Here is a 27,716-nt window from a genome sequence, read left to right as displayed (position 1 = left end):
CTATTTTTCTGTTGACTTGTTTATGCTTTACTAATTGAGTTGTATAAATTCTTCAAATACTTTGGACATTGTAATACAAATATCTTTACTGAGTGTGTGACTTATATACAGGACATTTTGTATAACAAAACCTTTGATTTCGATATACTCAAATATCTGAATCTTTTTCTTTATTATTTGCATGTTTTAAGGCACATTTAGTATATGCTTCCCTATTCTCAGCGTCATAAAGATAGCCTATATTTTCTTCTGAACTCTGAATTTTATTCAGTTTATCTGAGGAGCTGAACAGTAAGTACGAAAACTGTTGGAAAATAATGTTAATTTTTGGTTCTAAGGGGGTTTCCAGCTTTATGTGAAGTCTCCTTTCAATACCATAAATAATTGAGAGTTGCTATTTATTTATTTATTTATTTTTGTTAACATTAACACACGCTTTATTCAAGAGATAATATTCAAAGAGTTAAATCCTAAGAGTTATCCACCCTACAGTAAAAAGGGGAAGTGGGTACCACTTACGACATGTACATAAATTCCACCTTTACATTTCTGAATAAAGCTGTAATTGCTTCTTTGATAGAGCCATTTCTTAAAACTTTTGCTAATAAGGCTACATGAACTGTGTTCAGAAACTTTGACAACATGCACACTCACCCCTCTCAAAGTTAGTACCCAGGATTTTCACTCCAGGCTGAGTACCTGTTAAGTAATGAGGACTTAAGACTGCATGTTACTATATAATTCAATTTGACTCACCTCCAGTATGTTTGCAATTTTTTTTAAATAATCAGATCAATGTTTATTATAACGTTATAACTCCCTCAAATTATACTTCAGTATTTAACATGGTAGTTGCAAAAAATAAACATTCAAGGCCCCACTTTTAAATTTTCCTCCAATGTAATCCACAAAGTTGATAATACATGTTAGGAGCACTACTCTAAAATAAATGTAGCTTTCTTTTAAAATTACTTGTTGAAATATATATTACATTCTATTCCAAATTCTGATAAGGAATCTGTTTTTCTGGTAATACAACAAAAATTTGGGATGAGTCAGTCCTTGGAAAATCTTAATGGTAGTCACTCAACAAAGTCAATCATTCTGAGAGCCACAAATACTCAAAAATTACTGCTAGCATTGACAAGTTCTTGTGTTTTTTGATAGTTATTGCTTTAGTTGGCAATATCTGAATACAAGACAAAAGAACATCTCCCATTAAGCCTTATGTTAAATATTACAAAACTTATACAGAAGATAGACTCATAGAGGCTATAAAGCTGATGTAACTCACCCATGAAATGGGTGCAGGTTTTTTAGAGGTTATCCAATAATCTTTTTGCTCTAAAAATAAATGCCCCTACTTTTCAGTGTTCCCATTCTTCAACAGGAGACTTGAGCAGCTTAACAGTTTTGCTATAAAAACAAACCATTCTTCTTAACAAACCAAGAATATAAAAGGAAACCCAATAAAGGACATACTTTTCACAGTTAACAATAAATAAAAGTGCAATAAGTGTTCAAGTAGGGCATGTAGTATAAAAACTACATGTGAGTATTTAGCATAGGTCATCTTTTAAAGGCTCTCCGAGGGTCCCTGCCATTACTGATTGTGGTCATCACTGTTTGATTACTAGCGGTTCCTTGTAGTTGTGGATTTAGAGGTCCCCGGCCATTGCTTCTGCCAGCATGTGAAAACTGGTGTCCCCTTGATTCAGTGCCAGTGTGAACACCATTTCCCACTGGTCCGAATGCACCTGTACCCGTATTATTATTCGTGGAATTATTCTTCTGTTCACTCTGTGCCCCTTTGTTCTGCTGTCCTCGATAATCTGGGTTGGGTTCACTGAAATTTGGCACTTCTGAATAAACCATACAAAATTCCCCAATTTTTTGAAGTTCACCACCCCTTCCAGTATAAAGTGTCAGACATCCTTTCCACATGGATGCATACCCTCTGGTCAACCGAATAATATCCCCTGGCTGTATAAGACCTCCGATCTCATCCCACACGGAAATAGTGATGCTGCCCGTTTTATCTGCTACTTTGCACGATCTCACTTCATGGCCGTCTTTGGTTTTGGTCACGCGTCCTATCTCCAGGACAATAAAGACGACATTTAAGTTTTTCAGTCCGGGCTTAATATCTCTTATAAAAATAAGTGGGTCGTTGACCCTATTCATATTGGGGCAGGTGCGGCTACGGCTGCGGAGACGCGAGTGGGCAGGGCGGCGCGAGTGGGCAGGGCGGGGTCAAAGCTTCCCACCCTCCCGGGACAGGGGCGAGCGCAGAGGGGCGACCTTGGGCAGGGGTGGCGACAGAAGGGGCAGAAAGCGGTTAGTCAGGGACCGGGGAAACCAGCCCGGACAGCACTGAGCCTAAAAAAAGAAAAAGGGAAGAAAAAAAAAGGGCTCACAAGTTCTAAAAAAAAAAGGCGAACCACTCCGCACACCAACCCCGCTCCCAACCGGGCGACAGGACGGCAAGCGTGCTAACTGCCCCGTTCTTTGGATAAAAGGAAAAAAAAACCGCAGTGAGGGGACACTTCTGCCCTGAGTCCCGCTCACTCACACGGGCGCGCGCCCAGCCTGTCCCGGGCTCCGGGAGGGAACGAGTGGTGACAGCGAAACGGGAGCGGAGACAGAACACCGCACGCCCAGCGTCCCAAACAGCGACTCGAGAGTTGCTATTTAAAACCATACATACAAAGTTATGGTTTCAGGATACTAAAAAAAAAATAAAAAACAGTAAGGCATATAATCTTACATGAGTGAACAAAGCTTCTTTCCTTAACTCTTCAGAATTGTCATTTGGAGTCCAAGCTTCAGCAAACTGCAGGAAATCCCATTTTTCCTTATCACCTTCCTCAGCCTGAATTTTTTCCTTCCTACCATTCAGTGTGCTCCCTGTAACTTGAGCCTACAAGAGGAAAAAGTTAATGAATTTTTCAGCAGTTCATCTCACAGCTGAAATTCACTAAGTAACTTGATTTTGCATTTAAATCATAAGCTACCCACTAAGATAATCTCACTGTTCCAACATAGCATGGGCTTTATTAATATAATTATCTTTGTAAACCAAAAATAAAATTATAAGCCTCCCAACCAACTGAATGGATTCCTCCTCTTGGCAAAGAGCATTCTAAATTAAACCTGAAACAGGCCAGGCGCAGTGGCTCACGCCTGTAATCCCAATACTTTAGGAGGCCGAGGGGGGCTGATTACCTGAGGTCAGGAGTTTGAGACCAGCCTGCCCAACATGGTGAAATCTCATCTCTACTAAAAATAGAAAAATTAGCTGGGCGTGGTGGCAGACACCTGTGATGCCAGCTCCTTGGGAGGGTAAGGCAGGAGAATCACTTGAACTCGGGAGGCAGAGGTTGCAGTAAGCTGAGATCCTGCTACCGCACTCCTATGTGACAGAGTGAGACTCCATCTCAAAAAAGCTGACCAGCATTAACATTAAAATAGAGATCTTAAGACTGACAAAACAGATTCTTTGTAGCAATAAGACACCAACATGACAGATAGCAGGCCCTAAAACAAATGGAAACCTTTTACTCCCTAACATATTTCTTTTGTATGAAATGGCTCTGCAGAGCTCTCTCTTGTGGGGAAAATTTACATTCTGTAGAGAATCCCCGTTCCTTTCCAGGTCTTTATCCTGATCCCAGAGAGAATTAACTAAGGATTCTGGCACCTTTTAAAGTCTAATAAGAGGCCAGGAGCGCTGGCTCATGCCTGTAATCCCAGCACTTTGGGAGGCTGAGGTGGGCGGATCACAAGGTCAGGAGTTTGAGACCAGCCTGGTCAATATAGTGAAACCCCCATCTCTACTAAAAACACAAAACTCAGCTGGGCATGGTGGTGGGCACCTGTAGTCCCAACTAGTCAGGAGGCTGAGGCAGGAGAATAGCTTGAACCCGGGAAGCAGAGGTTGCAGTGAGCTGAGATCATGCCACTGTACTCCAGCCTAGGAGACAGAGTAAGACTCCATCTCTCAAAAAAAAAAAAAAAAAAAAAAAAAAAAGTCTAATAAGAGACATTTACAATCTATTCTGTATGAAGCCTGCTACCTGGATGCTTCATCTGCCTAAGAAGAACCTTGGTCTCCACAACTCCTTATCTTAACCCAGGTAAACCCAGGTTAAGAGTTTATCTTCAGATAAACTCTTTTTTTTTTGAGACGGAGTCTCGCTCTGTCGCCCGGGCTGGAGTGCAGTGGCGGGATCTCAGCTCACTGCAAGCTCCGCCCTCCGGGTTCACACCATTCTCCTGACTCAGCCTCCCGAGTAGCTGGGACTACAGGCGCCTGCCACCTCGCCCGGCTAGTGTTTTTTGTATTTTTTAGTAGAGACGGGGTTTCACCGTGTTAGTCAGGATGGTCTCGATCTCCTGACCTCCAGATCCGCCCGTCTTGGCCTCCCAAAGTGCTGGGATTACCGGCTTGAGCCACCACGCCTGGCCCCAGATAAACTCTTTCAATCAACTGCCAATCAGAAAATCTTTGAATCCACCTATGATCTGGAACCAATGCCTCCCTCCACCCCACCTTGCATAAAACCAAGCTGTAGCCCAACCACCTCCGGCACAAGTTCTCAGAATCTCCTGGGGCTGTGTCATGAGCCACTGTCACTCATATTTGGCTAAGAGTAAATCTCTTAAAATATTTTACAGTTTGACTCTTCATTGACATCTAGTATGTTTTCTTTTGCTTATAACAGAATATCTGAAATTGTGTAATATATAAAGAAAATGAACTTATTTCTTATGGAAGCTGAGAAGTTAAGGTTGAGAGGCCACATCTGGTGAAGGCTTCTTGCTGGCTGGTGGGTACCTGCAGAGTTCTGAGACAGCACAGGCCATCTTATGGGGAGGGGGCTGAGTGGTGCTAGCTTAGGTCTCTCTTCCTCTTCCAATAAAGCCACCAGGCCCACTCTTATGATAATCCATTAATCCCTCAATCCATGAATGGATTAATCCATTCATGAGGGCAGAGCCCTCATGACCCAATCACCTTTTTTTCTTTTTTTTAGAAGAGGGTGGGAAAGAAGGCCAATCACCTCTTAATGGCCTACCTCTCAATACTGCCACAGTGGGGATTAAGTTTCAAAGTAAGTTTTAGAGGGAATGAACATTCAAACCATAGCAATAATTATCCAAAACTATAGCCCATTACCCAGTCAATGGTTCATGCTTAATGAGAAAAGGTCTTACTTGAGAAGTTATACTATTCACTTTCTTCATAAAAACTTTTATTCTAATATTTATATGCTTTGAAACTTAACCAACATATGATTGGCATTTTGAATATCTATATTCAGTGCTTTAAAAACACTTAATTGAAAAACAGTGCTATGGGCTGAATGCTTGTATCCCCCCAAATTCAGATGTTAAAATCCTAACTCCCAATGTTGGTGGTGTTCAGAGGTGGGGCTTTTGGGAGGTGATTAGGTCATGAGGGTGGAGCCCTCATGAATGGGCTTAGTCCCCTATAAAAGAGACCCCAAAGAGCTTTCTTGACCTCTTTCCACAGTGAGAAAGCAGTGGTCAGCAACTTGGAGGAGGGCCCTCACCAGAACTCAACCATACTGGCATCCTAATCTCAGACTTCTAGCCTCCAGAAGTGTGAGAAATAAATTTCTATTATTTATAAACTACCCAATCTATGGTACTTTGTTATGGCTGCCCAAACAAACTAACCCAGAAATCATCTAATCCTTTTTTTTTTTTTTGAGACACAGTCTTGCCCAGGCTGGAGTGCAATGGTGCGACATTATGTTTCCTTGCTAGCCAACCCCATCGTTGTCCCTCTAATGTAGTAGAAGGGCTTGGAAGATAACAGGAATACGTGGAAATTCACGCCTCTCTTATTACCGAGGAGAGCAGGCAAGGTACTACTATTGAAGCCTTTTCTTAACTTGGTCTCTATTATTATCATCATCTTGATGTACTTAAGTATCCTTTGCCTGAAAACACTAAAACTCAGCCTCTTAACTCAATTGGCTATGGTTAATAATAAGTAAGCTGCTAACTTGATTTAAATTCAAGCTTTACCTTGCGATTCAACATTCCCCACATAAGGGTGTCTAGAGTTCCATTTGCAATAAGGTAGTGAATATTCACAGAACTGCACTGGCCAATTCTGTGAGCTCGGTCTTCTGCTTGTTTGATATGTCCGGGGTCCCAGTACAACTCAGCAAATACAACATGACTTGCCGCAGTAAATGTTAATCCCTAAGTGAAATAAAGCAAATAAATTGAGATGCAAATAAATTGAGAATGTAACATACAGCCATATATAATAAAGTCTTTCTGAACATGTTAAATGGACAACACCGAAGGACTTGAAAACAAATTAGTTGTTTATTTTAGGCCAAATTAAGATTTAATTCATGAAAGGCAAATGAAGAATATTTAATGCAACATACCGTAGTTAGGTGAACTACAGAAAACACATTTGAAAGGTATTTCAAAATTTCAAAAGCCAGCTTGATGGAAGTATATAAACTAAATCACTTTATTCTCTGATGATGAACGGATTCACATTACCACTGGAAAATCTAATAAAATACTTTATAAATGAGAATACAATTTCCAACATATGGTATCTATAGCAACTAGGCAGACAGCATTTACATCCTCTTCATTTAATTCACACTGTCATGTTATAAAGCAAGAAAATAATGTCTCTGGTTATACCATTTTCTTCCTGTGATATTTTTCATGTTATATTCCAAAGAGCTGAAATTTACTGCCTATGTCTCAATATATACAATGCAATTGCATTTTCTGTACAACTGCATTTTCATGAATTTCAAATAGTGTGACATAAAAATATTAACTAAGTCTTGCTTTATAATCACTATATGAAATAATGCAAAACCCTCAAACTAAAAAATGTGTCAAACTAAACAATGTGTCAAAAAATGCATGACTTTAATGTTGGTAGGCTGAATGAAATGTGAACCATGCTTATGCTATAGCCATATAGCAGTAAAATGACATTAGGTGGTAAACAGAAATATCTGCCATTTTTTCAGAGTATTATTTAATCAGTGCTGTTTGTTGTTCACACGCACCTAACTTCTGTGAGTGACTTTTGCAACTCCTATTATTTTGATATGTTATTTTCACTTAAAATATTTTCATGTCACATAACAAAATTATGCTAGCATTAATTAAATGGTGGTACTAGTTCTCAAGCTGAAAAATTTACTGAAAATCAGTCTCTGAAAAAGAAGTTAGAGGTAATAAAAATACAGAGACACACATTAAACTGTGCTGCTATTTAGGACTGAAAATGCCACAGAATATTAGAAATAATGCAGAAACAATAAAAAGTAGTTTTTAAAGAGAGACATCTTTAATTTTATAAAAAGCATCATTTGACTATACAAGCATAAAGGGAAAATATGCTGGCAAGATCAATACCACTCTAAGTAGCTGCTAAACTATAATGTAAGATTCACAGTATCAAGAACAAAGACCTTTCTACTTTCCTTTATTCCTATGGAGATATCAGTCCTCAAGTATATGAGTCTTGATTTATATAAGGTCTTCAGAAACAGCCTTGAATAAAATGTAAGTGCCCCATACATTATTAATTTCAAAAGGTCCTAGAATCTCCCGTCTAGCTTTCTCCTACTTAGCACCTCCCCAGCTCTAAGTACTTCATTTCTAATTCTAAGCCCTTTTTGATGATATTCTCTATGGTTGGAATAGTCTAACAGATAAATAACTCTGATTATTGGAAGGTTAACTGAACGTGAGGGAAGCATTGAGACAACCGTCCTTTTGGTTAGAACTCCCAGTGAATTGTGGAACTGCTTCATCCTCATAAAGTTTCTCTCTGTATACAATTTTATATACTTTAATTAGCTGAGTAAAAGCAGATCTTTGGCATGTATCAGCTTGGCTGAACAGCAGTATGCTCAATTACTTTTCCCTATGTTAAATATCCCAGCTTAGACATTTACAACAAAATATTTTAGAATGTTAGCAGAAAAACAGTCCAGAAGATCCCCTCTTATCTACTGTGGCAGAGACTGCCATTACTTTCCCTAGTATCTATCCTTCTCTTATTCCTTTGTAACGTAACACCCAATTTTTAGCGGAGCTACGTGGAATAAAGGATACTCTTCCCAGCTTCCCTTGAAATTAGGTGTGCTTGTGGGACTAACTACAAGACAGTGAGATGCAGTGTGCTTTTCTTCAGGCAGCTGCTTGGACTGCAGATATGATGAAGCTCTAGCAGCCCTTTTAGATAAGAGATACTAAGAGTGGTAAAGCAGAAAGCGAGAAGGAGTGTAGGTCCTAAGGACTTTGTGCAAACATCATGCTAGGCCTGGACTGTCTACATAAGAGAATTAAACTTTGTGTATTTAAGTCGGTCTTAATCTGAATTTCTGTTTACTTGCCTTCAAATCTAATCAAGTAAGTGAAGGGTTGGATATGAGACAGGTATGAGAAAAGCCTATACAAATTCAAAGGAATGAAAAAAGGTCACGCAAAAAGATTACAATCAAATTAACTATACACTTCTTACTCTTCTTTGAAAGTATATTCTTTCAAAGAGATACTTTCCTTGAAAATTTAGGAGATCTGTGTCAAAGATGTCAAGGCCTCTTTCTATTACACTTTCTGGAACTCTCTGAAGGAGAATTAATATTTATTATACAAGGCATCAAGATAGAAAATTATAAGTTTACAAACCAAAGTTATAGTGAATGGCCTCTTTTCTTATTTCAATGACATTTCATTGAAAATTTCTTACCTGGCCAGCAGCCTGAATGCTTAGGATAGCCACACGAGTGTCAGGATCCTTTTGAAACTGATTAACCAGATGTATTCTTTCTGAAGATGAAACACCTCCATCTATCCTAATGTAACGAGTCTAGCATCAACAAGGGAAACGGCAAAATTAGGACAAGCCCCTAGGTACCCATCTCATTTTATATATTTTACAGCTTATTTTTACGGTCACATAACAAAATGGAACTTGGTTAAGATGACAGATTGGTAAATGTTATACAAGAAGAATCTTACCAAGTTTTTTAATAGCTTCTTATAACAATTTCTTATTTTTTTAATCTTTTAAGCTACTTGAGGGTAGAGTCTATGTCTAATTCATCTTTATCCCATCAATGCTAAGGGCAATGCCTTGTATATAGCTGAAGCTCCACATATCTTTTATGAATTAAGCTAATGTTGTCTTCAGTAAAATTCTACGTAAATTGACACACAACTTTAAACCATGAATCAGACTAACTCTAAAGTTTTAAGATCACTAATTCTAAAGTGAAAATAAAGCCAGACATGAGAAAAGAGAAAGATGATTCTGCCATAAATTATGGATTCATGAAGAGTAGTACATTTATTTCTGAAATATCTCAAATATTAACTGGGAAAATAGAGCTTTATTTATTTATTTATTTTTTTGAGACGGAGTCTTGCTCTGTCGCCCAGGCTGGAGTACAGTGGTGCAATCTCTGCTCACTGCAAGCTCCACCTCCCGGGTTCACACCATTCTCCTGCCTCAGCCTCCCGAGCAGCTGGGATTACAGGCGCCCGCCACCATGCGTGTCTAATTTTTTGTATTTTTAGTAGAGATGGGGTTTCACAGTGTTAGCCAGGATGGTCTCCATCTCCTGACCTCGTGATTCACCTTCCTCGTTGTGCCCAGCCAGAAAATAGAGCTTTTAATCTATTGTTTGAATTCTGGTTTTACACATTATTAAACTTAAAAGAAATATGTGATATGGTCATCTCTATGAGGTGGGGCACTGAGGCAACCACACACATTTTTAAAAAGTAGGGAAACATTAAGTGTTAAACTGAACATTGCTGTCTTTAAGAATGGTTTGAATTGAGAAAAGGGGGTTATCACTATGTGTTAGAATAGCTAAAAAGAAGTCATTATCCAACTTCTAAAAACAGTAAGTCCTAAATTTCAAAAAACCTTATTCATATATGTACTGCTATAGAAAATATACCCTTAAATAGTTGGAACATATGAATATTCACTTTTATAAGGGAATATCCAAGTTAATTATTAAAGAGAATGTCCCGTATCAATGTTCTGTCCTCAAAGAGCAAGTATACATCAACCAGTGAACCATTTAATAGCCATTAAGGAAGATTATAAAATCCTCTGAGGGTCTTTCTAAAGAAAATACATTGTCAGGGTAGGGAGAGTTGGGGAAAAATTCACCTCCAACCCCATGAATATCTTTTTTTTTTTTTTTTTTGAGACGGAGTCTCACTCTGTCGCCGGGGCTGGAGTGCAGTGACCGGATCTCAGCTCACTGCAAGCTCCGCCTCCCGGGTTCACGCCATTCTCCTGCCTCAGCCTCCCGAGTAGCTGGGACTACAGGCGCCCGCCACCTCGCCCGGCTAGTTTTTTGTATTTTTTAGTAGAGACGGGGTTTCACAGAGTTAGCCAGGATGGTCTCGATCTCCTGACCTCGTGATCCGCCCGTCTCGGCCTCCCAAAGTGCTGGGATTACAGGCTTGAGCCACCGCGCCCGGCCCCTTTTTTTTTTTTTTTTGTGAGAAGAAGTTTCGCTCTTATTGCCAAAGCTGGAGTGCAGTGGCGGGATTTTAGCTCACTGCAACCTCTGCCTCCTCCCAGGTTCAAGCGATTCTCCTGCCCCAGTCTCCCGAGTAGCTGCGATTACAGGCATGTGCCACCACGCCCAGCTAATTCTGTATTTTTAGTAGAGACGGGGTTTCTCCATGTTGGTCAGGCTGGTCTCGAACTCCCGACCTCAGGTGATCCGCTCCCCTCGGCCTCCCAAAGTGCTGGAATTACAGGTGTGAACCACCGCACCTGGCCTATATCTACATTTTAAACTCTTAGTAAAGCTAAATGGGATTCTAAACATATCAGTAAAATGGATGTAAGAAAAAAAGACTACTATACTTCGAATTGATCCCAGTAGTTTTAAGGTATAATGGAATCAGAATAAGAAAAATATTAGGAATCTAATTTCTTGCCCAATCATTTAAAAAATATTAAGGTTAATTAACTCTTAGAGGGTGTTTTTCAGAAACTACATAATCAATGAGAAAGTACCTTTTAATGTACAGCACTTTATTATAACTCTTCCTATGAAGGAAATACTAGAAGTATTTCTTTGGTAATATTAATTAACATATTAACTAATGTTTAAACAATGTATGCTAAGTTTTTATCTTTGATAGAAACAAAGGAAGATGCTGTCACTCACTGGTGGACTACTGGAAATCAAGGTAGACCTAAGAAGATGCAGTAAAGCCACATGGCTTGATGGAGCTAACCTGATAAATTACTTGGGCTGTATGTTTCAAATACATCTACACTAAATTTTAGTAATCATTTTCCATACACTGCCTGGAAGTTTAAATGGTATGACTGCAGTTGGGTACTAACATTGCCCAAATTCATTCTTTCTTTCCTCTCTATGTCACCTACATTCAAAGGCCACCATGCAGGTAAATAGAAAGTCTAACGTTTAACCACCTACACCACTCTAAAATGGTATATCCAGGAATAAAAATGAAATTCACATTATAGTCTATCATGGCAACATATCTTTAATCAATCCAGATAATTTGGTCAGTGGAAAATTATGAGATCAGTTAAGAAAAGAGAAAATTTAATAGTATATCATTATCATATAATACTAATATAATTTTCAAGAAAAATGTGTAACAATTTATATACCATCATCTAAAGAAGACAAAAAACTCCTCAATTATGAGACTACAACTGATGTTTAGTATAGTAAAAATATGCATTCTAAAAAGTATTTAATTAAAAAATAGCAACATACCTTACTTTCGATGACTGCTTCTGTGCAAGCTTGGAGCATGCTTAAATGGTGAGCAAAAACCAGAAATTTAAGTGAATCATTCTGAAGCATCATCTTAATATAATCCTTTACAGCACCTGCCTAAATATTAGAAGGTAAACCTTATTAGTGTCATAAAAATGATTATTTAAAATCTGTCACTTTTAATAAAGCGGCTTGAAAATCAATAAATATAAACTTTTAACTGCACTGTTCCTAGGTAGCCTAAGGAAGTAGAAGCCCACATGTGAGGAAAATGTTGAAGAAGAGGGACAAGAAGGGAAAAACCTGAGCAGTCAAACGAGAAGAAGACAAGAGTTAGAAGAATTAAAAAACAGGCCGGGCGCGGTGGCTCAAGCCTGTAATCCCAGCACTTTGGGCGGCCGAGGCGGGCGGATCACAAGGTCAGGAGGTCGAGACCATCCTGGCTAACACAGTGAAACCCCGTCTCCACTTAAAAAATACAAAAAATTAGCCGGGCGAGATGGCGGGCGCCTGTAGTCCCAGCTACTCAGGAGGCTGAGGCAGGAGAATGGCGTAAACCCGGGAGGCAGAGCTCGCAGTGAGCTGAGATCCGGCCACTGCACTCCAGCCTGGGCGACAGAGCGAGACTCCGTCTCAAAAAAAAAAAAAAAAATAAATAAATAAATAAAAATAAAAAGAATTAAAAAACAACACAACAATGGGTTTCAACGGAAAGGAGGTAGTCAAATAGGCTATGACCAAGAAGGAGTTGGCAGTTTTGTTTAGAAGGTGATTTTCAAAAAAGTTTACATATAAGACTAAGTCGAACAGAGTTAAGGAGAAAATAGAGAGCAAAAAAATCAGATGAAGAGCACTTTTTTTTTTAACTTAAGAAACTTAGGTAGACTTACAAATAGGCAGTTAAAGGAGCACACAGATTAAGATAAATGGAAATTAGGTCATTTAGCGTATCTCTGGGATGGAGAAGGTTCCAGAAGAGGCTGGAGTGATGGGATGAAGACAACAGTAGTGAGGTCTGAGAGAACAGGGGGACATATAGAACAATTGTGAGGCAGAAGGAAGAAAATAAAAAAAGTTCAGATTAATAGGTAACTTGAGGCCAAGTTACTTAGTAAGAGTAAAAAATCAATTTGGTATGAAATAAATAGGAATTAAAGAGGATCACGGGGCCGGGCGCGGTGGCTCAAGCCTGTAATCCCAGCACTTTGGGAGGCCGAGACGGGCGGATCACTAGATCAGGAGATCGAGACCATCCTGGCTAACACGGTGAAACTTCGTCTCTACTAAAAAATACAAAAAACTAGCCAGGCGAGGTGGCGGGCGCTTGTAGTCCCAGCTACTCGGGAGGCTGAGGCAGGAGAATGACGTAAACCCGGGAGGCGGAGCTTGCAGTGAGCCGAGATCCAGCCACTGCACTCCAGCCTGGGGGACAGAGCCAGACTCCGTCTCAAAAAAAAAAAAAAAAAAAAGAGGATCGCATGAATTAAGTTTAAAATATGAATATACGTATCTTTTAACTTTTAAAAAACTGGTTATTTAGAACTTTTGGAAATAGACACCAGGCTGACCACATTTAATTTCTGCTCCATCTCAATGCTATGTTTAAAAGATATCTAAGTGTAGAGGGGCAAAGAGAACTGGAGAAAAGTCAATAGCAACAAAACTTTGGAAGCTAAGAAGTAGATAATGACTGACAACTGATTAACCAATCTCACAGATCCTAAACTGGCTATGGAAACTGGAGAAGCACTTGATTTATGCTGCAGTCATCTAAAAAGGTTCAGAAAATGACACCTCTGGAATGGGGACAGGTGTGGCTAGAAGGACCTGCTGAAATAATGTTTAAGTAGTTGATTATGTACAATACTGCTATTTACCTTCTCTCTACCTCTTCCATACAATAGGTAACTACTATAACCATTCTGGTAGAAAACTACAGACTTATTCTCTGGAGTGGATAAAATAGAGGGTATTTGGATGGAGGAATCCTATATTGATGATAAGTATATCCTACAAAATTCATGGAGATTACATGAAAGTTACAAAATAAATGCTGAGATCTGCCCCTCTCTCCCAGCCTTCTTACCCCTATACTTCCCAAAACAGAAACAGGCTTATGTCTTTCAGGCAAGAGAGTAGAATCATATAAAGTGATTCTTTTCTAAGGAATCTGACCAGCCAGAGAAAAAACTAAAGATACTGCTATCAGGGGTTTCCCAAGGAGACATCCCATTCAGAACACCATTTATTGAAGGCCATAGTCTATAAATCATATACATGTGCAGAGCTTCTAGTCAGTGGTTAGTGTCTTTCTTGTAAATATAAGCAACCAACCAAAGATCAATAGATATTTGTAGAAAGCAACGTGTATGAACAGATCAAATATACAGAGCTAAGAAAACTGGAAGAGAGAGAGATAAAGAGGAGAAAAAAGTACTCTCAGAAATGAAAAATATAATAGCAGAAATGGATAATTCATTGGTTATTAAGCTAAGGAAATCTCCTAGAAAGTAGACAGAAAATATATAGGCCAGGCATGGTGGCTCACGCCTGTAATCCCAGCACTTTGGGAGGCCGAGGCGGGTGGATCACTCGAGGTCAGGAGTTCAAGACCAGCCCGGCCAACATGGTGAAACCCATCTCTACTAAAAATACAAAAATTAGCCAGGCGTGGTGGCACGCACCTGTAATCCCAGCTACTCGGGAGGCCAAGGCAGAAGAATCACTTGAACCTGGGAGGTGGAGGTTGCAGTGAGCCGAGATTACGCCACTGCTCTCCAGCCTGGGCAACCGAGTGAGACTCTGTCTCAAAAAAAAAAAAAAAAAAAAGAAATATAAAATATAAAATAATTAGGGGATCAGGTCATGAGGGCAATGTATGAAAACATAGGAACAATAAAAGTCTCAGAAAACAAACAGAGAAAAAAACCCAACAAAAATAATCAAAGAAATAAAGTTCTACATAACTGAAGGGCATGAGTTTCCAAAATGAAAAATGGAAAAGACCCACTTCGTGTCTTTCACAATGAATGAAAACAGACCCAGAATGAGGCTCATTATCAAGAAATTTTAGAACACTGGGACACAGAAATGATTCTATAAGCTTCCAGAAAAGGGAAGAAAAGATTTCATAGAATCAAAATAGAATAACAATTCTGAATTGTATTGGATTTCTCACTACCAATACCAGAAATGAGAGAAAATGATTTCCCCAAATTTTATATCCAGCTAATTAAAAATCAGATAGAATAATAATATTTTCAAATATGCAAGGAATGCAAATAATTTGCTTCCAATATACCATTTCTTGGGAGGCTACTGGAGAAAATCCTCCAACAAAACAAGGAAGTAAACAAAGAAAGAAAATAATATAAAGGAAAGAGGTGAAAATCTCTAGGATGGGAGCTCTGCAGCAGGCCTAAAGAGTAACAGTTCAGACTGGAGCTCATCAGAAGGAACCAGGGGAAATTTCTTTAAGAAGATGAGATTAATACAATGCTTAATGTTTAAAGATAATGGGAGAAGGTTAAATAACTAGGGGAAACTTTGAGGATGAATTAGTGACAACTACATAGAAAACTAATAAAAGAAGAAAATAAAAACGTTTATAATTATTAATGCCAAAGAAAATAAAATGAGTTGTGGAAGAAAACATATCCATAGCATACATTTCACCTGTAAATGTTGTAAATATGGTTCTAATAATAAATATGGTGCATACTGATCAAGCCAAAATTGGTAATAAGTTGCTATAAAATCAGTAAAACTATGATTATCACTTTCATGGAAGGATGGAAATAACAGAAAGGGCTAAAATTTTATCTTCCGTATTAAGAAGCCAACTGATGACAGCTAAAATTACAAAGCAAATAGTAATACAAACCAAGCAGCAATATAAGTATGGTGTTGAGGGATTTGAAGTAAACACGAAAAAAAAAAAAATCAGCTGAAAGAAAAGAAGGTTGTTGCCTTTGGGAAATAAGGTTAGGAGACTGTTATTTTTTGGATCTCTGGTCATTAAACTATGACACTATGTAGGTTTGGTAATAAAAAATTATAAAGGAGGTATTTTGAAACTGAAAAATACCTACTTAAAATTCATATATATGACTATAAAGTCACATGACAGATTCTGCAAACGACATTTTGCATGTCTAAGTTTTCCATATCACAGAAATTCATCATACAATAAGAGAAGGGGCTGTTAAGAACTTTAGCCTTGGATTTCAGTGCCTTGGAAAGTGGAAATGAAGTACTGTCAAAACAAGGAGCTATAAATTCCGGATATGTTGTCATGGCAACTGAACCATTTTAATAAAGTGCATGTTTGCCTAAAGAGCTATATTTACTGTGACAAGCCTTTCAAAATGTACATGTCAAGATGGAGTACTTTTAAGGTACATTCATTACTATCCAGTCCAGATTTACAAACTATATAATTGCTAAACCTCTAGTCTCAGATGGATTCCCCCTCCTCTTCCCAAGTGAGCAATTTTCGTTAGTCTCCTCCACTGGTATCACCTGCTTCCATCACAACCAGAGATGCTGATGCCAAAGTTCAAGCCCCCTTTTCCCACTCCTTTCCACTAGTTCTTCAAAAAGGTTTATGATTCCTAACATTATTATAAAGCTCAATTACATAACTGGCTAAATAGGCTCTTAGGACTAACAACGCAACTTAACCATCATTTGTGATACTGCTTTTTAGGAGAAAATGTGTTTAGTATACTAAAACATCGAAAGTAACAAATGAACTTTTGGGATTCTCTTAGGTTCTTAAGCTGGGGATTACACAGATTTTCATTTTAAAATGTACTATGCATGCATTTTAACTATTTTGATTTTATTCTAATAAAAACTCTAACTGCATTGTCAGATTTTAAATTATCTGAACAGGAATTTGCTTCCAACGATCTTAAGCACATAGTATGTGGAATGGCAGGTCCTCATAATAATCAACATCTTGGTTATGCCGGTTCAGGTTTCACAGAAGTTGCAGAAAATGTATGTGTTCAAAACTCTATTTTATTTTACTAGAATTGATCTGTTAGTAATGAGTCTGTTAGTCGAAGGTCTAATTTAAGTAATTAACTATACATTATATCTTAATTAAAAAAATGCAGGCCAGGTGCGGTTGCCTACGCCTGTAATCCCAGCACTTTGGGAGGCGGAGGTGGGAGGATCACCTGAGGTCTGGAGTTAGGGACCAGCCCGACCAACATGGAGAAACCCTGTCTCTACTAAAAATACAAAATTAGCCGGGCGTGATGGCGCATGCCTGTGGTCCAGCTACTCGGGAGGCTGAGGCGGGAGAACCGTTTAAGCCCGGGAGGTACAGGTTGCGGTGACCTGAGATTGCGCCATTGCACTCCAGCCTGAGCAACAAGAGCAAATCTCCATCTCAAAATAAATAAATAAATTAATTAATAAAATAAAATACAACAATGAAGAGAATATTCATTTTTTTTTTCAGTGAAGAGGTACACATCTTACTTTCTGAGGTAAAGGTAGTTAAAGAAAAATCTATATTGCACTAAAGACCTGATAAAAGTTATTTGATTTCAAATTGTTGGCTTTTAATCAAATAATAAGAAAGAAAAAAAAGAAAGACAAAAACATCAAAACTGAACTATGACAAAGACTCTCCTTTGACCTAACTTTAGTTAGGCTCTCCTGAGCTCTCTGTGCAACTAAGCCTTCACCTTGGTCTTCTGTGTCCATCCTGTCCTTGCCAGGCCTGCATAGCCCAGTCTTATAAGAACCCCACTAAGTGATTTCAGTGAAAATCCCCCCACTCTTGATATTGGATCTAGTTCCTCACTCCGCACCTTTGGATGTATAAAGCCTTGGCCTGTTTTTAGCAAGAATTTCCTTCAGGTCTCCTCTTAGTAATTTTCCATTCATCAACTCTCTCAACCTACTTGCTGGCTATAAACCTCTACTTGTCCTTGTATTTGGAATTGGGCTCAACCTCTCTTGCCTATTGCAAAACAGTTGACCTCTATACTGCAATAGTCTTGAGTAGTCTTCCCTACTGTTTTAACAAGTCAGAATAATCTTTTCTTTAATAGCTATAACTTACAGCTAAGACAGTATGAGCAAAAAGAAAGCTTCCCTTTAAGTCCTGAAGTCCTCAGAACCCAATCAAATGACAGTTTTGTTCAGATATTGCATGACCTTTTAAACTCTTTTTTTTAAAGCTCTTTTAATGTCTTCTTAGTCACAGGTGAATTGTGATTGGTCTAAGCAAATCTAGCATTTTCATTTCCCCTGCAAATGATTCTGACTAATATGACATCTGAGGAGTCTGCTGGGGGTTTCAAAAAAAACATCCTCCCTGACAAAGGCACTCTTAGGAACACTCTTCCTTGCTTTAGACATTATGGGCTGCCTTCATATCTGATATCCTGGAATGCAGCAGTCATCTTGGGGCTATAATAGGAGCTGTTGAGGGCAAGCAGCGAACTGGGTCAGACAACAAAAGACAGAAGAACCTAGGTTCTCTCTCTTTTTAAAAATATAGCTTTATTGCGATATAATTCCCATGCCATAAAATTCACTCTTTTAAGTGTACAATTCAATGGCTTTTAGAACATTTGCAGAATTGTGTATCATCACAACAATCACAACCTAACAGGAGCTCAAGGACTAATTTTCCTTTTCATTATACCAGTATCTTTTTTTTTTTTTTTTTTTTTTTTTGAGACGGAGTCTCGCTCTGTTGCCCAGGCTGGAGTGCAGTGGCCGGATCTCAGCTCACTGCAAGCTCCGCCTCCCGGGTTTACGCCATTCTCCTGTCTTAGCCTCCCGAGTAGTTGGGACTACAGGCGCCCACCACCACACCCGGCTAGTTTTTTGTATTTTTTAGTAGAGACGGGGTTTCACCGTGTTAGCCAGGATGATCTCGATCTCCTGACCTCGTGATCCGCCCGTCTCGGCCTCCCAAAGTGTTGGGATTACAGGCTTGAGCCACCGTGCCCCGCTGTTAGGACCTTTTCATTATCCTAAAAAGAATTCCTTTACCTCTCAGCTGTCATACCCCAGCTCCCCATCATTTCAGCTCTAGGTAAACACTAATTAACTTTCTGTCTCTATGGATTTGACTCTGTTGGACATTCCATATAAATGGAATCATATAATATGTGTTTTCTGAGACAGCTTCTTTAACTTAGTGTAATGGTTTCCAATCCATGTTGTAGCATACATCAGCACTTCATTTATTTTTTAATGTCAAATAATATTCCATTGTATGAATATATATGCATTTTATTCATTCATCAGTTGATATACTCTCTTATTTTTATTCATTTATCTAGCTCACCTTATACTGTTCCTTAATAACATTTCTTTTATGATAGTTGATTTACTTTCTCTCCTTTAAAATTATCTTAAATAAGCAGAGGCAAGTACCAAAGTAAAAGAGAATATGCATTGTTTATTTACTCCCTGCCTAGCTTCTGCAGCTCCCCACAAAAGGAAGGCTAGACATTGTCTTCCAGTGTCCCTTCCCCCTTTGCCGATAGTGTCCCTTCCCCCTTTGCCGATAGTTTTTAATTTAGAAACTTTTTCACCAGCCTGAAAAAACATTTTCAAATCTGTTAGTAAACATTTTGAAATCTGGTAGGAGACAGCCTTCAGGAGAAGACTAGCAGTTTCCATACCATAATGTCAGGGCTTTGAACATTTTTACAGAGTCTCATGCCCAAATTTTCCCAAAGAAACAATAGTTTCACTTCAAAAGATGGTTCCAGTGAACTATCAAAAGTATTATTTTCTTATCTCAAAGAATGTTTTACTTCCTTATAAATATATCTGCAAATACAAATCTAATACCTCTAATACATTTAATCTTTTGACACTGATGGAGTTCCACCAGCAGCACACTGAAGGGTAGATGGGATACAATACCCTGTGAAAAAGGCAATTCCAATTTAATATCTTAACCAACATAATTTTATAAAAAAACCCTGGGATCCTAAATCTTTCCGTAAGGTTTTCAGAACAAGTTACAATAAAGCAATCATTATCAATCAATCAATCAACTTGGCAAGGATACATGAGAGACAGCATTCCTAAGAATGACATAATTCCATTTACCCAAAATTTACCCAAATTTTGACAAAGTAAAGCCAATAGTATTATGAACTTTAAGAAAGTTATTTTCATGGAAGTTTGATCATAAAAGTCATTGACCAAAACAGCTAATCTAGGCCTGACACAGCGACACATGGCTATAATCCCAGCACTTTGGGAGGCTGGGGCAGGAGGACTGCTCAAGCCCAGGAGTTTGAGACCAGCCTGGGCAACATAGTGGGAGCCTGTATCTACAAAAAATTTAAAAATTAGCCGGGTGTGATGGCATGTGCCTATCTGTACTCCCAGCTACCTGGGAGGCCGGGGCAGAAGGACTGCTTGAGCCTGGGAGGTTGAGGCTGCAGTGAGCTGTGACTGTGCCACTGAAATTCAGCCTGGGTGACAGAGTAAGACCCTGTCTCAAACAAAAAAAAAAACAGCTAATCTAATTCTTTTAAAACTGAATTCAATTATTAAAAACATTCTTGATTTATTTCTAAACTCCATTCACTAGTCATGGCAATAAGTACAGAATAAACCTTATTTGGTGAGGTTTATTTATTTGTTCATGAATAAACCTTATTTGGGTGTTAAAAATCAAAACACACAGAATGTACAGACTTTAAAGTCTGTATCTTTTCCATGCCTATTCAGGGATGTTGAAAAATCACTAATAGGGAGCCAGGCATGATGGCTCATGCCTGTGGTCCCAGCTAGTCATTAGGCTGCGGTGGGAGGGCAGCTTGAGCCTGGAAGTTAGAGGATGCAGTGAGCCGCGATCACACCACTGCACTGCAGCCTGGGCAACAGAGCAAGACTTTGACCCTTAAAAAAATCACTAATAGAAAAATAAGTAACACATTAATCTATGGTCATTAACAAATATTATGTCTATTTAGCTATCCTTGTAGAATGATGGCTAAGCACATGGACTCTGGAGCCAGACAGTCTGGGTTTGAATACTAGCTCCATCATTTACAATGTGAGAGACATTGAGAGTCACTTAATCTCTGTAGTTTAATTTTCTCATCTATAAAAGAAGATAAAAGTACCTATACTGCATAGGGTTGTGGTGAAAATTAAATAAGTTAGTTCATGAAATATGTTTGGATTAGTGCTTGGCACATAGTGGACATTATAAAAGTATTAGCTCCTATTATTAGCATATTTCTCCAGTAAACGGCAAAAACTATTTCAACCTCTTCCACTTCCTTCAAAATCATAACCTATGACTCCCGGCTCTCAAACTATCCCTTGCCCAAAGAAAACAGAATCACATCTGAGAATTCTGTTACCTTTCTTTTTTTTTTTTTTTTGAGATGGAGTCTCACTCTGTCACCCAGGCTGGAGTGCGGTGGCCGGATCTCGGCTCACTGCAAGCTCCGCCTCCCGGGTTTATGCCATTCTCCTGCCTCAGCCTCCCTAGTAGCTGGGACTACAGGCTCCTGCCACCTCGTCCGGCTAGTTTTTTTGTGTTTTTTAGTAGAGACGGGGTTTCACCGTGTTAGCCAGGATGGTCTCGACCTCCTGACCTCGTGATCCGCCCGCCTCAGCCTCCCAAAGTGCTGGGATTACAGGCTTGAGCCACCACGCCCGGCCTCTGTTACCTTTCCTTACTTTACTCATCCTTACTTCCTTTCCTTTTGTAACAAGAGAGGTTATTTCTTCTTCTTTTTTTTTTTTTTCTTGAGACAGAGTTTTGCTCTTGTTGCCTAGGCTGGAGTGCAATGGTGCAATCTCGGCTCACTGCAACCTCCGCCTCCAGGGTTCAAGCAATTCTCCTGCCTCAGCCTCCTGAGCAGCTGGGATTACAGGCATGCATCACCACGCCTGGCTAATTTTGTATTTTTAGTAGAGATGGGGTTTCTCCATGTTGGTCAGGCTGGTCTGCTCGAACTCCCAGCCTCAGGTGATCTGCCTGCCTTGGCCGCCCAAAGTGCTGGGATTACAGGCGTGAGCCACCGTGCCTGGCAGAGAGGTTATTTCTTCTTTTTCTATGGTAAACTCCTCTATTTGTGATTCCAACCTACCCATTCTTGCCACCTCAAAAACCTTACAACACTCCTTCTCAAGTGGATTATTTCCTTATCTTTAATAAAGCCTTCCTCCATGCCACATTTCCATATAGTTAATATACTCTTTTATCCTTTAAAATGGTAACATTATTTTCTTTGCACTGTATTGATTATCGCTGACTATTTCCTGCTAATGAAGAGGAGGCGGAGTGTCCCCAATTCAGAGCCAGAGATCCTTTCCGAAACTACAGAAATGGCAGAAGAAGCAGCACTCTTCAGTCTCATATCTTCCCAGACCCTGTGCAGCAGGGAATATTGCAGTGGCCTCATTATACCTCACTGCATATTATAAATAGGATTCCACCTGTGCTAAGCTGCTGAGGCAATTAAAGAGGAAACATACTTTTTGCATAATGGAAACGTGTTTAAAGTAATTTGCCTTCTGGAACGTTGTTAAGGCACGAAGGAATGCTGCCATCCCTCTAGTGACAAGAAATTTTAAATTATGGGTTGGCTTTAATCCTTTTCATAGAAAAATAACTGGCATTTCTCCCCAAATGGTTTCTTCTAAAAATGAGGCACTGTTGTGATGTACCTGTTGTAATGGACTTGAATTGAGAGATGGCCAGACCATACGTAACACAGGTATCTGGTTTTTTTTCTAGGAGAGTATTATGCTGATCACAAATCTGAAGAATGTGTTCATTTTCATCCATTGTATTCTCAACATATATTACAAAGCAACAAAAACAATGACACAGAAGAAAAGTAATTCTCCTAATTATCAGAGATTCTCCACTAATTGACTTTGTACTGGTAACATTGATTATTTTTGGTTCATTCCTTTGTTTACTATTTATCATCGTTATTTTAAAAAAATGTTCCATTGTTTTATTTTATTTTTATTTTAATAGGTTTTTGGGGAAACAGGTGGTGTTTGGTTACATGGATAAGTTCTTTAGGTGTGATTTCTGAGATTATGGTGCACCCATCACCTGGGCATTGTACACTGCACCCAGTGTGTAGTCTTTTATCTCTTACACCCCTCTCACCATTCCCCCAAGTCCCAAAAGTCCCACTGTATCATTCTTATGCCTTTGCATTTTCTTTTTCTTTTTCTTTTTGAGAGGGAGTCTCGCTTTGTCACCCAGGCTGGAGTGCAGTGGTGCAATCTCGGCTCACTGCAACCTCCAAATCCTGGGTTCACGCAATTCTCCTTCCTCAATCTCCCGAGTATCTGGGACTACAGGCACACGCCACTACACCCGGCTAATTTTTGTATTTTTAGTAGAGATGGGGTTTCACCATATTGTCCAGACTGGTCTCAAACTCCTAGCCTCAAGTGATCTGCCTGCCTTGGCCTCCTGAAGTGTTGGGATCACAGGTGTGAGCCACTGCACTCGGCCTTATTTTTTGATTTTTTTTTTTTTTTGAGACGGAGTCTCGCTCTGTCGCCCAGGCTGGAGTGCAGTGGCCGGCTCTCAGCTCACTGCAAGCTCCGCCTCCCGGGTTCACGCCATTCTCCTGCCTCAGCCTCCCGAGTAGCTGGGACTACAGGCGCCGCCACCTCGCCCGGCTAGCTTTTTGTATTTTTTAGTAGAGACGGGGTTTCACCGTGTTAGCCAGGATGGTCTCGCTCTCCTGACCTCGTGATTCGCCCGTCTCAGCCTCCCACAGTGCTGGGATTACAGGCTTGAGCCACCGCGCCCGGCTATTTTTTGATTTTTAAATGATAGCCATTCTTGCAGGAACAAGGTGGTATTATACTGTGGTTTTAATTTGCATTCCCCTGATAATAGGTGATGGTGAGCATTTTTTCATGTTTTTTTGGCCATTTGCATATCTTCTTTTGAGAATTGTCTATTCATGAACTTAGTCCACTTTTTGATGGGATTATTATTATTTTTTTTCTTGCTGACTTGTTTGCGTTTCTTGTAGATTCTGGCTATTAATTAGTCTTTTGTTGGAGGCATGGTTTGTGAAGATTTTCTCCCACTCTGTGGGTTGTCTGTTTACTCTGCTGACTGTTCCTTTTGCTGTGCAGAAGCTTTTTAATTTATTTAAGTCTCATCTATTTATCTTTGTTTTTGTTGCATTTGCTTTTGGGTTCTTGGTCATGAGCTCTTTGCCTAGGCCAATGTCTAGAAGGGGTTTTCTAGCGTTATCTTCTAGAATTTTTATTGTTTCAGGTCAGATTTAAGTATTTGATCCATCTTGAGTTGATCTATGTATAAGGTGAGAGATGAGGATCCAGTTTCATTCTTCTACATGTGGCTTGCCAATTATCCCAGCACCATTTATTTGAATAGAATGTTCTTTCCCCACTTTATCTTTCCATTTGCTTTGTCGAAGATCAGTTGGCTGTAATTATTTGGCTTTATTTCTGGGTTCTCTATTCTGTACCATTGGTCTATGTGCCCATTTTTACACAAGTACCATGATGTTTTGGTGACTACAACCTCATTGTATAGTTCAAAGTCATGTAATGTGATGCCTCTGGATTTGTTCTTTTTGCTTAGTCCTGCTTTGGCTACGAGGAGTGTTTTTGGTTCCATATGAATTTTAGGATTGTTTTTTCTAGTTCTGTGAAGAATGATGATGGTTATTCTGATGGGAATTGCATTGAATTTGTTGATTTGTTTTTGGCCATATAATTATTTTCACAATATTGATTCTACCCATCCACGAGCATGCGATGTGTTGACGTGTTTCCATTTGTTTGTGTTGTCTGTGATTTCCTTCAGCAGTGTTTTGTAGTTTTCCTCATAGAGAGGTCTTTCGGGTCCTTGGTTAGGTATATTTCTTTCCTCTTTTTTTTTTTTTTTGCAGCTACTGTAAAAGGGCTTTAGTACTTGACTTGATTCTTGGCTTGGTCACTGTTAGTGTATAGCAGTGCTACTGATTTGTGTACATTGATTTTGTATCCTGAAACTTTACTGAATTCATTTATCAGATCTAGGAGCTCTCTGGATGAGTCTTTAGGGTTTTCTGGGTATACAATCATATCACTGGTGAACCATGACAGTTTGACTTTCTCTTTACTGACATGGATGCCCTTTATTTCTTTCTCTTGTCCGACTGCTCTGGTTAGGACTTTCAGTACTATGTTGAATATAAGTGGTCAAAGTGGGCATCCTTGCCTTGTTCCAGTTCTCAGGGGGAATGCTTTCAACTTTTCCCCATTCAGTATAATTATTATAATTGTATAATTATAATTATAAAATATACAGCCAGTATAATTGGCTGTGGGTTTGTCATAGATGGCTTTTATTATCTTAAAATATGTTCCCTCTATGACGATTTTCTGAGGGTTTTAATCACGAAAGGATGCTGGATTTTGTCAAATGTCTTTTCTGTATCTATTGAGATGATCATGTAATTTTTGTTTTTAATTCTATTTATATGATGTATAACATTTATTGGCCTGTGTGTGTTAAGCCATCCCAGCATCCCCGATATGAAACCCACTTGATCCTGGTGGATTATCTTTTTGATATACTGTTAGATTTGGGTTAGCTAGTATTTTGTTGAGGATTTTTGCATCTGTGTTCATTAGAAATACTGGTCTGTAGTTTTCATTTTTTGTTATATCCTTTCTTGGTTTTGGTGTTAGGGTGATACTGCTTTCGTAGAATGATATAGGGAGGATTCCCACTTTGTCTTTTGGAATAGTTTCAACAGGATTGGTACCAATTCTTTGGAAGTCTGATAGAATTCAGCTGTGAATCCATCTGGTCCTGAACGTTTTTTTGTTGACAATTTTTAAATTATCATTTCAATCTTGCTGCTTGTTATTGGTCTATTCAGAATCTCTATTTCTTCCTGGTTTAATCCAGGAGGGTTGTGTAATTCCAGGAATTTATCCATGTCTTCTAGGTTTTCTAGTTTGTGCACATAAAGGTGTTAACAGCAGCCATGAATAATCATTTGTATTTCTGTGGTATCGGTTGTAGTATCTCCTGTTTCATTTCTAATTGAGCCTACTTGGATCTTCTCTCTTTTCTTGGTTAGCCTCACTAATGGTCTATCAACTTTATTTATATTTTTAAAGAACCTGTTTGTGTGTGTGTGTGTTGTTTCAATTTCATTTACTTCTGCTCTGACTTTTATTTCTTTTCTTCTGCTGGGTTTGGGTCTGGTTTGTTCTTGTTTTTCTAGTTTCTTTAGCTATGACCTTAGATTGTCTTATTAGTGCTTTTTCAGAGTTTTTGATGCAGACATTTAATGCTATGATCTTTCCTCTTAGCACTGTTTTTGCTATATCCTAGAGGTTTTGATAGGCTGTGTGTCACTATTATCATTCATTTCAAGGAATCTGTAAATTTCAATCTTGATTTTATTGTTGACTCAGTGATCATTCAGGAACAGACTATTTAATTTTCATATATTTGCATGGTTTTGAGGGTTCCTTTGTAGTTGATTTCTTTTTTAGTTTTTAAGACGGAGTCTCACTCTATCGCCCGGGCTGGAGTGTAGTGGCACGATCTCCGCTCACTGCAACCTCTACCGCCTAGGTTCAAGCGATTCTCCTGCCTCAGCCTCCTGAGCACCTGGGATTATAGGTGCCTGCCACTGCGCCTGGCTAATTTTTGTAGTTTTAGTAGAGACGGGGTTTTGCCATGTTGGCCAGGCCGGTCTTAAACTCCTGAACTTGTGATCTACCCGCCTCAGTATCCCACAGTGCTGGGATTACAGGCATTGAGTCACTATGCCCAGCCCTGGAGTTAATTTATAATTTTATTCCACTGTGGTCTGAGAGAGTACCTGATATACTTTGATTTTTTGGCTGGGTTTGGTGGCTTACGCCTGTAATTGTAGCATTTTGGGAGGCCAAGTCAGGTGGATCACTTGAGGCCTGAAGGTCAAGATCAGTCTAGCCAACATAGTGAGACCCCATCTCTACTAAAAATACAAAAATTAGCTGGGAGTGGCGGAGCATGCCTGTAATCTCAGCTTCACAGGAGGCTAAGGCAGGAAAATCGCTTGAACCCAAGAGGCGGAAGTTGTGGTAAGTCGAGACTGTGCCACTGCACTCTAGCATGGGCAACAGAGCAAGACCCTGTCTCAAAAACAAAAACAAAAACATTTGATTTTCTGAAATTTATTAAGGCTTGTTTTGTGGCCTATCATATGGTCTATCTTAGAGAATGTTCATGTGCTGATGAATATAACGTGTATTCTGCAGTTGTTGGGTAGAATGTTCTCTAAATATCTGTTAAGTCCTTTTGTTCTAGGGTACAACTGCAGAATGTTATGTACATATCTGTTATGTCCATTTATTCTAGGGTATAGTTTAAGTCCATTGTTTCTTTGTTGACTTTCTGTCTTGATGACCTGTCTAGTGCTGTCAGTGGAGTACTGAAGTCCCCCTCTATTGTTTTGCAGTCTATCTAATTTCTTAGGTCTAGCAGTAATTGTTTCAAAAGTTTGGGAGCTGCAGTGTTAGGTGCATATGTATTTAGGATTGTGATATCTTCCTGTCGGACTAGTCCTTTCATCATTATATAATGTCCCTCTTTGTCTCTTTTAACTGTTGTTGCTTTAAAGTCTGTTTTTTTTTTTCTGATATAAGGATAGCTACTCCTGCTCACTTTTGGTGTCCATTTACATGGACTATCTTTTTACACCCCTTTACCTTAAGTTTATGTGAATCCTTATGTGTTAGGTGAGTCTCCTGAAGACAGCAGATACTTGGTTGATGAATTCTTTTTTTTTTGAGACCGTCTTGTTGTATTGCCCAGGCTGGAGTGCAGTGGTGCAATCTCGGCTCACTGTAAGCTCTGCCTCCCAGGTTCACACCATTCTCCTG

General features: G+C 39.1%; 2 protein-coding genes across 3 annotated transcripts in view; both read right to left on the bottom strand.

Moving 5' to 3' along the window:
• The window catches only part of ZRANB3 (zinc finger RANBP2-type containing 3), a 319,849-nt gene that overhangs the window by 62,899 nt on the left and 229,234 nt on the right, over positions 1-27,716 (bottom strand). Inside the window, exons 9-12 of the mRNA XM_010367383.2 lie at positions 11,817-11,936; positions 8,777-8,896; positions 6,058-6,237; positions 2,768-2,920 (exon numbers count right to left, since the gene is read on the bottom strand). Coding sequence (XP_010365685.2) covers positions 2,768-2,920; positions 6,058-6,237; positions 8,777-8,896; positions 11,817-11,936 — 573 coding nt within the window. The remainder of the gene's footprint in view (positions 1-2,767; positions 2,921-6,057; positions 6,238-8,776; positions 8,897-11,816; positions 11,937-27,716) is intronic.
• LOC115893221 (SOSS complex subunit B2) lies at positions 414-2,679 on the bottom strand. 2 transcript variants are annotated; one of them, XM_030916533.1, is made up of 2 exons: positions 2,573-2,679; positions 414-2,093 (listed from the first exon to the last, which is right to left on the bottom strand). In XM_030916533.1, the coding sequence occupies exon 2, from the start codon at positions 1,942-1,944 to the stop codon at positions 1,570-1,572; it is 375 nt and encodes a 124-aa protein (XP_030772393.1). In that variant the 5' UTR covers positions 1,945-2,093; positions 2,573-2,679; the 3' UTR covers positions 414-1,569. The 2 variants fall into 2 exon arrangements, with proteins under 2 accessions (XP_030772393.1, XP_030772392.1); XM_030916532.1 differs by having other exon boundaries at positions 414-2,673.

This window comes from Rhinopithecus roxellana, chromosome 14, assembly GCF_007565055.1.
Source record: "Rhinopithecus roxellana isolate Shanxi Qingling chromosome 14, ASM756505v1, whole genome shotgun sequence".
NCBI lineage: Eukaryota > Metazoa > Chordata > Mammalia > Primates > Cercopithecidae > Rhinopithecus > Rhinopithecus roxellana.
The sequence above is the reverse complement of the archived record's forward strand: the minus strand, read 5'-3'. Positions and strand labels throughout refer to the sequence as shown.

Coding starts and splice junctions, on each gene's coding strand:
- LOC115893221 (XM_030916532.1), bottom strand. CDS start 2,184: ATGAATAGGGTCAACGACCCACTTATTTTTATAAGAGATATTAAGCCC.